Below are 12,674 nucleotides of genomic sequence, written 5' to 3' on the forward strand. Positions count from 1 at the left end.
TAAGAAAGTATTCATGATATGCAAGCATGAGGCTTCTTCTCTGTTTTCCACAAGCCTCTGACCCCTCATTTCTTACTTCTACAAAAGTCATTTTTTCCAAGACACTTTTCACTGTCTTTCCCTATGCCTACCTTTGCAGTGAAGTCATAGAGTACCAGATTATCTATTGATTCAAATTGGACGTGTCATGATGATCCTTGATGATGGGTCATCATGACCTTTACATGACCCTGCAAGTGTCACGATGACACTTGTAGAATGTCTGTTTCCTTATTCTCTACAAAAAAATTTGTCACATAAACTACAATTATCTTCATGGTAGCCTGAACATGAGCGCTGTGATAAGAAATGACCAAATATCCTGTAAAATGCTGTTTCTTTTTGCCTTTCAAGCCCACATTGCCATCTCCTTCATCTGCCTTTCCAAAGAGAATTTGTGAGCTATTTTGCCATTTAGCTATGACTTATTTTAGACTTCTGGTTTCATTTGGGTCAGGAATATCAACATTCCTATAATTCAGTTTCTCCATTACTCTGTCCATTTGTTGATCATTGGGCAAGGATCCTATAATTTGAGTATCACGTGTTAAGTATGTCTCTGGAGAGTCTAAAAACTTTGTGTTCTCAGCATATTCTCCACCCTTTTCAGGGGCTTGCTCAATGTGAGATTTAAACTAGGCCTTCCTGATCCTGATTCTGATTCTGAGTCAAGCAGGCGCTCTATCCACTACCCCATGCTTTCTCTCCTGGGCATTGTGAATAATACACACAATAAATGCTGCCGATTCAGAAAAGGATGCTATTTAAGTGGGCTGGCAGAGGTGACACTCCTTAGGGGTAGCATTTGGATAAATAGAGGGAAACTTAGAATTACACATGTGCATATGACATCTTCATATGCCTGACATTGTTTTGGGGTTCTGTGCTACTTCCTAAAATGATCTTGAACACCACAGCTATTTGGATATTCCTTCTGCTCTAAGTCACATATCAATCAGAAACCAGTTTTCTTTAGTCAGATACTGCCTTGGTATTAGGATTCACCCTGTGTCTAAGATCTCAGATTAGTTCCCTTTGATTTTAGAGTTAGGATAGGATCATAGGTCATTTAGTTCAATCCCAATTGTATAGATAATGAAACTGAGGCTAACCAAAGAGATTAAGTAAATTGCTTGATGTCCCAGTTAGATAGCATCAGAACTGAGATTAGAACCTGGGTCTCCTTTACATCCAAAAGCTGCATCCAGGGAGTTCTTGGGAAAAAAAAACCTTGTTTTGCTGGCACAGAGAGAAAAGTTATCTAGATTATCATCATCACCACCACCACCACCACCACCACCACCACCACCACCACCACCACCACCACCACCATCATCATCTCCATGCCATTCAGACTCCTAGAACAAATCAGCTCACCCGAAACTGCCCTCCATCCCCATCATCCAGCTCCAGGATATAGCCCTCCACAGGGCTGTGGATAAAAGGTGGCATCCTCCAGGCCAAAGTGACACTGTTATTTCGGGTGCAGCACTTCTCCAGCTGCAGTAAGGGGACAGGAGGCACTGCGACAGGAACTGAGTACAGGTTAGTGTAGTCCTATCTTTCCCTATCTTACATCCAAAGGAAGCATCCTAGAATTTGTCTGTTCCCCCCACTCAAGTGATAACTCCAACCACTGAGAGTCATGGCCACAGAAAACCTACTTGGGTTTTGAATCTCTCCTTGACAGTCTCCAAGTTAGCATCCACAAGGAGTTTGTCAGGAATCCCAAATACACATACACCTTTGGTCGGGCCCTTCATATCAGAACTTGAAGGGACTTTAAGGTTTACGTATTCCAATATCCATATTTTAAAGATGAAGACATTGAGGACCAGACAGATTAAATGGTTTCCCCAAAGTCAAACAAGAATTAAATGACAGAGTTATGATTAGAACCCTAGTCATCCAACTCATAGCCCAGGCCCTTCCGGTATGTCATTCAGGAAGATATTAATTTGAAAACATTCAAAGTAACCTTAAGGCAGAAGCTTGGTCCTAGGGATGGCGAACTAACCATAGAAACAGCAGCACAACTAGGAATTCTGGCGGCCAAGGCAAATTCAGTCAGGATCAATGGTGATAGATCATGGTTAGGGTACTCATTTCTCACCCACATGTATCCTGCACTGCCCTGGAGCTGTGCTCTCCCTCTCCCCAGTCTGAAACACGTAGGACTTGCTAGACCCTTGTCCTAAGAGGACCAGAGGCCCTAAATTTCTTCTTCTCCAAGGATGATCATGGTCAGAGGGACTTCTCACCAGTCAAACACTTTCCCCTGAGATTGTCTGGGAGCTGCATTGCTCCTTTGTCTGGGAAGAGTTTTATCAAGCCTCTAGAGCACCCTTCCTCCATGGAGAAGGGAAGTACCTGAAGGGCCCCTTTTCTCAGGTAGAAAGTAGTCCAAAGAAGCCTACTCTCTCCTGCCACTTATTCCCAGTCTGCCTAGAATTGTGATGCCCTTGTGCCAATGGATCAGCTCCTTTCAGGGATCAGCAGCATCTTTCCAGGAGATTCTGTCTCTGCTCATTCCTTTTCTCAGGACCAACCTGCCTCAGACTTGAATCTAAGAATCAGGGATAGGAAAATGAGTCCCTCAGGAATGATTGGGAGTATATTTTGATTTTTTACACAATTCAGGTAAGATTTCTTTTTTTAAAGAAAATACTCAGGTTCTAATAGATTAGAGCTATTTCATTGGGAAGTTGATTGATTGAAACAATACCTTTAGCTCAGGTTCAGGTTTTTCAATATGGGGGTCATATGCTAGTATGTTTAAAATTGTTTGGGAATACAGTTTAGCCATGAGTTCAGGGACAAGAGAACATAGACTGACACTTCTAGTCCCTCATTTAAAAACTGAATAAAATCTCAATTTTGTATTTATTTCTTTGTTCTGTGACTATTTCTCTGCTTTTTTTCCTTTAAAAAACATCAGTTTCTCACTGTCAATTACCCTGTCCTTTCGGAAGACAGTAGTTGGACCAATCAATACAGAACCTTTTGCCTTCACCAAGTTTTTGGGGAAGGTTGGTGTAGACTCCCTTCTTTACAATACCAGTCCCAGAGTCCCATAGGTGAAGGAAGATTTTGAACTTTTATTGGAGCTCTTTGAGCCAAGGCTCTGAAGCAATGATCAATGTTGCTCCAAGTAGTTTCGTTTATATTAACACAGTAGCAGTTCCAAACTATGTCTCCAGATGAGCTTAAAAGTTATTCCAGCACCAAATTATAAAAGTGGGCATAAGCCTGGGAACAGGTTCATGAGAAGGGTGAGGGTATTTCTTCAGAGTTTCTCTTCTTTAAAAAAGAATATAGGGGAATGCCTCCAAGGCAAAGATCTCAAGCATCTCAGGTTCCGTAGCTATAGTTCAACCCTTTGATGCTTTAGTTATTGACTCAAGTTCCTTATTCATTCTTCCAAACACACAACTGGAATAACATGCGGATTGGGCTGAGTAGGAGTGGTCCTCCTCCTCTCCCTCATTACATGAAAACTAGGCCTTTGAGGAGGAAAGACACTCCCTTGAAGCTTCCAGTGGCCTTTCTCTGAAGACCAGAGGCAGTAGAGAACTCCACTAGGAATTTCTGCTACATTCCTTACTACAACAGGACTATTTCCATGGATTCTCTGAGCAGTTCTATTAAAGAATCCTATTGAATTTATGAGATTTTTTAAAATAATAATAATTTAATAATAATAAATAAATTTTATTTGCTTATTAATCCAAAGTCAGCAACGTGTTCTGTTTCTGTCCTTGGAAATGAGGAAAATTCTGAATGAATCCAGTGATATATCCCTATTCCTGAGCCACTGGAACCCTACTTTTTTTTTTTTTTAAGTAGGAGACCTTGGGCCTCAGAGAACTGGCCTGGGCCATTACTATTGCCCTAAGTATCATCTACAATGCTGCTATAGAACAAATGTTCACCAAAATGAACACATGTCCAACCAAAGCTCACCCCTACATTTCATCTGGATGAAGTCCAGCTGATGGATAGCCTGAAGGAGAGGCTCACTGTCCAAGGTCAAGTCAAACTCTGCAGACACCTTGGGCTCCAAAGCTCCTTTGACCCACTGCTCTTGAGACACCTGGACACGCTTGATCAGAGCATCTGAAATCTTAAAGAGACCATTAGAGTTTATGTGTTATGAATCTTTAAAAGGGAGGATAAATGGAAAGTTGAGGGGCTCAAGGATAGGAAACCATTAAGCCATTTATTTAGTCTCATGCACCCTAGATATTTTAGAGGGAGAAAGAGAGAGACAGAGAAAGAGGGAGGGAGACAGAAACAGAGACCGATGCAGAAACAGAGAGAGAGAGAGAGAGACAGACAGAGACAGAGACAGAGACAGAGAGACAGAGACAGAGTCAGAGACTTCAACTTTGTTTCTGACTACTTAACTTTGAGTCTTATGAGAATGTGGCAGCCAAATAGCACAGTGGAGAGAATATAGCACTTTGAGCCAGGAGGACTAAGTTCAAATCCTGCCTCACATACTTACTAACTCTGACCTTGGGCAAATCAATTAACCAATTCTGTCCCAGTTTCCTTATCTATAAAACTGAGATGATAATAGAACCCACCTCACAGAGTTGTTGTGAGGATCAAATGAGGCAATAAGTAAAGCTCATTGCAAACCCTGAAGTACTACATAAATGCTAGCTAGTAATATTTTATAAAAAGTTTTATTTTGAAAATGGAATCACATTTGAAATATGACATCTGGTATTTAAAGGAACTCTGCAGTGAATACTTCTGTGAAATTAAAAAAATGTTTTTTTTTTATAGCAAAGGTAATCCTTATTTCAATTTTTAAAAAATTAGTTGAGTGTTTTGTAGAGTGGGGAACAAGTATGTTTTATCAACTAGATTCTTAGGAGCAAAAGAAAATAAACATTGTGTTGCTGAAAGTTGCTTATATCTCATTTCATTTAGTTTGTTTTCTCAAGCCTATTCCATACTCTGTCCCCCTCAATCCCATTAGCAACATGTTCACAGCATTACCCAATTTACAATTCAGCTAAACTAGACTTCTTACTTTTCCTCACACATGACATCTCATCTCTCATCTCTGTTCCTTTGCATGGGTTGTCTCCCATACTCGGAATGTACTCCTTCACTCCTATCTCTTAGAATTACTAGTTCTTTTAAATGTCACCTCATTGATTATCTCTTACATGAAGCCTTGTCTGATGTCCCTTAGTTGCTACTGCTACGCTCCCAAAAGCTAGCTTTGTTTACTTGGCATATATGATGAATATACATATTTATACACACACATATAATTTTCTTCATTTGCTTGAGAAGGACTTTCATTTTTACTTTTGTTTCTTTAATTCTTAGTTCAGTAGATGATTAATAAATGCTTATTGATTGATGCCAGGAATGATTTTAGTTCAAATTCCAAGGGAGGAACCCGTATCCAGCATGGTGCTCCTCAATCTCAGTGGAGGGGACATTTTTTTTGACAGTAGGAAACATTCTACTCTCTTTTGAAAATAATACTACCTTTTTTACAATCAGAACCACTATGCATTAATTCATCCTCCCAATATGAGACCAAGCAAGAGGGCTATCATAAAATGGGAGGCAGAGCACTGAAAGATTGTTTTGATTTCTTTATCTAAAAACTGCCTGTTCACACCTTTTGACCATTGAGGAATAACTTATATTCTTATAGATTTTACAAAGTTCTTTATATATTTGAGATATGAAACCTTCATCTGAGAAACCATCTATAAAATTGCCCCCTAATTTTCTGCTTTCCTTCTGATCTTGGCTACATTTGTTATATTTGTGCAAAATCTTTTTTAATTTAATGTAACTGAAATTATCCATTTTACATTTAACTCTACTCTCTATCAAAAGAGAGTAAATCTTGACTTAATTTTAAAAAATGATGTATTTAACAATTACCAATGAATATGAACATTTCAGTATACAAAGAACACAAAACAGCATTTTGTATGAAATTATGAACTTCTATAAATATAATGTTTTTAAAGTGTGTATTAAATTTAACTTGGCAGTAATAAACTTGTCTTGTTTATTTCTGTCAATAAATCAATAAACATGAATTTATTAGCTTCCTACTGTGTACCAGGTATGATGTCCTTTTAGAAATTCTTGTTTTCTTATTCTGTATTCTTTAAAATGTTTTATTGATTCCCTTTTCTTCCCTTTTTTTGCATTCCTATTACCCTCCACTAACTTATATTCTCACTTCTCCATAGAAGCCCTTCCTTGACAATAAAAATAGCCAAGAAAAACAATTAACCACATTGGTCACATCTTAAAATGTCTTATTCTACAGTCCTACTCCTTCACCTCTCTGCCAAGAAGTGGGTGGCTCTTACCTAAGGCCAGGATAAGATTCCAGGAATCTTTGGCTCCTGGGAACATGGACAAAGCATTAATAGCTCTTAGTAACTTTCAGTTGTCCCTGTAGAGTCCTTAGGGAATGAATAATCAAGACAACTCATCATTCCATTTACAGAAAGAGGGTTACACTTATTTCTGCATCACTGTTGTATTCCAGAAATCATACAGCTCCGAACTAGTCTGCTGTGCTAGGGATCAAATTCTAAATAAGGCTGGATTACCCCAGAGGACAACTGGAAATTTGTTCTGTCCTATGGGAACTTGCACTTTTGAATGTGAGAAGAAATAACAGCACTGGCTTGCCATCATGCACACTCTGTTAAGCAGCCTTACATCACCAGACCAAGCCCTACTTGCCTTACAGAGGTCTCTTTATCCTGATCCTTGCCTTTTCTGTAGAGGATTAGGCAAAAGAGTAGAAGGATAGTTACCAAAACACAAAAATATAGAATCAGAGCTAGGAGGAAACTTAAAACTCAGCAACCCCCATTTCACGGATAAAAAAACTGACGCCTAGAGCGGTTGAGTGACTTGCTTATAATCACTAGATATCCTAAGAGCCAAAACGAGTCCCCAGCTCATTTGACTTCTAGGCTAGTGTTCTTTCTACAATTTGTGTGTGTGTTTGTCCTTCATTGCCAAAGAAGACCATGCCATCAGAGAAATGATGACATGACTTGCACTTGACTTTGTTTTGAGTGAGGGAGGGCTGTGCAGGTCACCAGCCTCACTTCTCCTCCAGAGCCATCTGAATCCAGTGACCAGATATTCATCAGGATGAATGACCCAGGATGAGGCAACTGGGGGTAAGCGACTTGCCCAAGGTCACACAGCTAGTGAGTGTCAAGTGTCTGAGGTGAGATTTGAACTTAGGTCCTCCTGACTCCTGCACTGGTGCTTTATCCACTGCACCACCTAGCTGCCCTTTCTACAGTTACAAAGGGACAGAAAGGAACAAGCATTTATATAGCCTCTACTATGTGCCACATTCTTTACTAAGCACTTTACTAATATCTCATTTGACCCTCACAACAATCCATAAAATAGATGTTGGTATTCACATTTTACAGTTGAGGAAACTAAGGCAAATAGAGGTCAAGTGTTTTGCCCAGAGTCGTATAGCTATTAAGTGTCTGAGGCTGGATTTGAATTTAGATCTCCTTGATTCTAGGCCAACTGCTCTATCTACTGCACCACCCAGCTACCTCTAGAATTTTATGATATAATGTTCTTCTAATAGCAAGCAAAAGCGAATCAATATAATTCCAAATCAGTGGAAAAGGGTTTTATTTTTAACTACAAAGTGTGAGTAGGTGCAGTGCCGGTAGAAAAGACAGGGAAAACACCCTTCATCCCCTAGCAAAGATCATGATGAAGACACTTACCTGCAAAAACCCAGAGGGGTCATTTTCTTTGATCACCTCTAGGCAGTATTCCATTAATCCGGTAGACTGGCGTAACTTTAATGTGCAATGGTTGATCTGGTCCCAAACCACCTGCAAAGAGGAGAAAAGTTCACACTGGGGTATACCATGGCTTTCTGTCTTTGGAAGAGAATTAAATGAAAGGCTGGGGGGCGCAGCTAGGTATTACAGTGGACAGAGTGCTGGAGCTGAAGTCAGGAAGACTCACTTTGCTGAGTTCAAATCTGGCCTCAGACACTTACTAACCATGTGACCCTGGGGTAAGTCACTTAACCTTGTTTGCCTCAGTTTCCTCTTCTGGAGGAGGAAATAGCAAACTGCTCCAGTAAAATTGCCAAGAAAACCCCAGATGGGGTCAGAAAGAGGAAGACATGGCTAAAATGACAGCAATGAAGGATAAGGACAGTAATAATAGGTCATTTAAAAAAATCAGTGGGGAGAGCTGCCTGGCAGTCTTCTCTCCTTGTATCTGAATTCTGCATGCAATCTGTAGTGGGAAGCAATGTTGAATTTTTCCCCAATGATCTTGGATTAGGCACCCAAATATACCTTCCTGAATCCTGAATATAGAAAAGCAGAATTGAGATGGTCCAAAGCAGCAGTGATTGGCTCCTTATGTGGCCCATGGGTAGCTCAATACACCCCTCCCTCATAAAAAACAAAGTCAAGTGCAAGTCATGTCATTATTTCTCTGATGGCATGATCTTCCTCAGCAATGAAAGATGAACACACACAGTGGACTCATACATGCATAGACTTACAATAGGCTTATAAAGCCCTAAAAAGACCTTAGAAATTATTTACTCTATTTTTCTCCAACTAATTTAGTCACAGGACCCTTTTGATCTTGAAATACATTGACAATATTCAGTCTACAAAGCTGGAGCTATGGAATACCCCAAAGATAAAGAAAAGTGGGAAATTTTTGATCAAAGTAGAGAAATAAAGTAGATTTTCATACTGAAAAATTCTGGAAATAATGAGTATTTTGTTATAAATATAATTTATATTTAATATTTTAGGAAAAAATAGGATCCACATTTATACTTCCTCCTGTGATTCTATTAGAATTACAGGCAACATCAGGGCTGTGGAATACAGTACAGTATAGGAAATGCTGAGCTAGCCCAACCTCTTCATTTTCTACATTAGCAAACTAAAGCCCAGAGACATGAAATAACTTCAACAAAGTCACATGGGAAAACTAGATGTAGAACTCAAGTGAACATCTGGTTGAGCAGGCCAAAGTTGAACTTATAAGAAAAATATTTTCTCAGAATGACCTCATACTAGACTTTTGTGTATTTACATATATCTTTCAAGATTTCTGTTACATCTTTTTCTCCTTTTGATGAAGCTTTATTTTATAATATTGCACACTATGTGGATATGAGTGGGGAGTCAGCTGCAGTCTCATGTACATATGTTCTCCCATGTTTTCTGGGTGGGTCCTAGGAGCCAACAAAATGAGAAAATACCCATTATGTCCCTGACTCCTTTGTGTTCTGAGTGAGTCTCCACCACAAAGGCTACATACGTTAAAAGCAGACCCAGATCACACTGTCAAGGAGCTTGTATTAAATAATCAAGATGAGAGACTTCTGTGTAATGAATAGAAGTATAGATAACTGCAAGAAGGAGTTGGAATTATGTGTGTATTTATAGACTGTAGTAGGGCAGGTGAGTTTGACAATAGGTGAAAGCTTCCTAGATGACATGAGCCTAAAGCATGTGGATTCTAAAAGGGGAGAGATGTGCCTGTGGTACACCCTCATGAATGTTTTTGTAGAAAGGGCAAGAGGTTGATGTGATATTTTCTGATTTGCTAAGAACATTAAATTGGAGAAGAGAATAGCAAACCACTTCAGCATCTTTGCCAAGAAAACCCCAAATGGGGTCACAAAGAGTCGGACACGGCTGAATTGACTGATCAACAACAAAGCACATTAAACCTCTCTATTCTCTGGAGACTGTAAATGGATACTGAAAAACAGTTTTCTTCTAGTTGACAACTCCCAAGGAAACAGACACCCCTGTCACTCACCTTCAATTTGTGTTCCCGCTCTTTAGTGACCTTGGTGAGTAATTTGGCTTTTTGTCGAGTTAAAGCATCAACCAGGGCATCACACTGAGCGACCAGGCAGGCCTCATAGTCTAGTCCATTTTCCTGGAGGAAATCAAGGTTTATTAAGAAGAAAGGTTAAAATGAAATACTGTGACTACAAGGTTTTATCTCTCTCAATTCCCTTGTCTCTTAAGCATCTAAGTGGATTCTCCATGTCATATTTCTTTGTGTTTCCTCTCCATTCTCCTTTTTAACCTGTGGCCTGAAACACTTCACTTCATAACTACCTACTTCAGCTTGTTAAGAGGGCTAATCTTTAGTGAATCTCTCACAATTCAGTGGATTCAATGGTCCTACAGTTTATTTCTTCTTGAAAATTTAATAGACTAAAGCTTAACAAGAATCATGATCTATTTATGTAAACATGATTATAAATATGTGGAGGAAGAAGAAGCTGTGATGTAGTGGAAAGATCAATGAACTCAAAGTCAGAGGACCAGTCACTTTTGACCTTGAAAAAAATCCCTGACTATGTGACCTTGGTTAAGATGCTTAACATCTCTAAGCAAAGTGCTTCATGTAACTATAAAAATACAAAATATATTACATTATGCATGTGATTATCTAAAAGAACATATTGAAGTATCCTTTAAATGTGAATTATAATTATCGTGCCTATTGTTTACTTGGACCTTAGATTTCATGGATAGAGACAGCTCTAGTATGGAAACGGCTTCCATTGTTGCAGATTGGTGACTATTTATAAATTATGGTCTCAGAGAGTTTCCTTGAGCGCTGAAAGATTAAGTGACTTGCATATATATGGTCATATGGTCAATATGCATCAGAGGCAGGAATTGAACCCAGGTGTTCCTGAGCCCTATGCTGGGCCTCTATCCATCATGTCACATGGCTTCTCATTGTGCATATGCTAGATTCAGAATATCTACATACAGACACATGTAAACATGAAGCATGACACAGAGGAAAGAATACTCCCTCTGAAGTCAGAAGATGTGGGTTCAAATCTTGTCTTTGGTACTTAATACATATGTGACTTTGAGCAAGTCTCTCAGGTTCTGTTTTTTCATCTATAAAAGAAGAGGTTTAGACTAGATGGTCTCTAAAGTCCCTTGCGGTTTCTCTCTCTCTCTCTCTCTCTCTCTCTCTCTCTCTCTCTCTCTCTCTCTCTCTCTCTCTCTCTCTCTCTCTCTCTCTCTCTCTCTCTCTCCCTCTCCCTCTCTCTCTCTCTCTCTCCCTCCCTCTCATCTTATTGTAAAGGGGTAGTAGTTACTGAGTCAGTCACCTCACCTCACTTATCCCTGATTATCACGTGAGAACACTTCTTTACTTCTTTATGTAATCAGTCAGAAGATAGATATTCATTGAATCACTCACTTACCTTAAAAGGCATTTCAATTAGGTGTGACAGGAAGTCTGTTTGGATTTACTGAGAGACTTGGTCATATTCTATGAGGTTTCTAGAAAACTATCAAGCTAATTTGTAACCAAGGAATTTAGTGTCTAGCAGTTTAGTGTTGGAAACCTTTCATCTAAACCCCTGAAAAACAATAACCTGAGAGGGAAGAAGAGGGCTTCATCATCAACCTTGGTCTTCCATCCACCCTCTACCTTGGTTAGAAGAGAACCTTGGGAACTTCAGAATATTTGGACTTTTCATTGGTGTCTGAGCAGTGTTCCTGAACAGTTAATGGCAGTGTCTATATCAGAATCCAAAAACAGATTGGACTCAAGGAGAAAAGGCCAAGCAATCCAAGGAAAAAAATTATATCATACCATACTTATTTCCTAATGTTTCAAAGGGAACATCATGAGGACTCTACAAAAAGGGAGAAAAGAACTTTCTGAATCTGCGATTTACTCTGTGTTCTAAGTCTGAATACACTTTCCCCTGAATTCTGTATGTACTTGTGGTACAGTGTTGTAGACTTTAGGAAGGGGAAATGCTTTGTGCTAACTAGGGTACTGTAGTAAATATTCATTTCTAAAAGCTAAACAAGTTTGACTAACTGATATCAATGGATAATCAGGTGAAACACACTGGTGGGGGCTCATTAGCAACGACATTAGAACACCTCACCCCCACCCCTTTCAGGGTTAACTCTAGACCGGAGGTTCAGCAAATTACAGTCAGAATACCAAACTTAATCACCTCCAGTTAACCAGTCAGCTAAGAATGGTATCTATATTTTAAAACACAGTATAACGTTTTTAAAAATGTAGGAACTATTCTTAGCTCACAGATGGTAGATGTCAGCAATAGTTTGTCAACCTCTTTCCTAGAGCTCTGAGGGGATGAAGTAGTCATCTTTGGAGACATAGCCTTGCAGCATGCGTAAGGGCTGAGAAATTAGCTCCAGCACATGCGCCACACTGTTACATACCATATTTTTGCCATTAAAGTCCTGTATGACCACTTTGGTTGGAATAAAGATGTTTTTGAGTTGTCAAATAGTGGAATATAAGCATGGGCAGGTCTTTTCAAGCTGGAAAGGCTTCAAGTACAAGCCTTCTGACAAACTATGTGCCTGTCACCCAAGAAACAGCCTATCTAAATTAAGAGAGTCTTATCACCAGAAGGTTGGCTACCAGTAGAGGAATTTTTTTGGCTCTAGAAAGTCATGAAATCTGTGTCAGTAGAGTAAGTCCTATAATCTACAGGATCACAGATTTTCTCAACTACTGAAGAATAATGTATCAAATGCAATCTCTCTCTGAAAATGAGGGAGTTAAGTGAG

General features: G+C 39.3%; 1 protein-coding gene across 3 annotated transcripts in view; it reads right to left on the reverse strand.

Annotated features, from left to right (window-relative positions):
- Nucleotides 1–12,674, reverse strand: part of TRIM67 (tripartite motif containing 67) — a 72,867-nt gene that overhangs the window by 20,730 nt on the left and 39,463 nt on the right. For 2 of the 3 annotated variants that reach the window (XM_072638594.1, XM_072638592.1), the window contains 4 exons: nt 9,895–10,017; nt 7,812–7,922; nt 4,003–4,162; nt 1,417–1,562 (listed from right to left, as the gene is read on the reverse strand). In XM_072638594.1, coding sequence (XP_072494695.1) covers nt 1,417–1,562; nt 4,003–4,162; nt 7,812–7,922; nt 9,895–10,017 — 540 coding nt within the window. The remainder of the gene's footprint in view (nt 1–1,416; nt 1,563–4,002; nt 4,163–7,811; nt 7,923–9,894; nt 10,018–12,674) is intronic. The other variant, XM_072638593.1, reaches the window with a different exon arrangement.

The sequence above is a fragment of the Notamacropus eugenii genome, chromosome 2 (genome assembly GCF_028372415.1).
Source record: "Notamacropus eugenii isolate mMacEug1 chromosome 2, mMacEug1.pri_v2, whole genome shotgun sequence".
In the NCBI taxonomy this organism is placed as follows: domain Eukaryota; kingdom Metazoa; phylum Chordata; class Mammalia; order Diprotodontia; family Macropodidae; genus Notamacropus; species Notamacropus eugenii.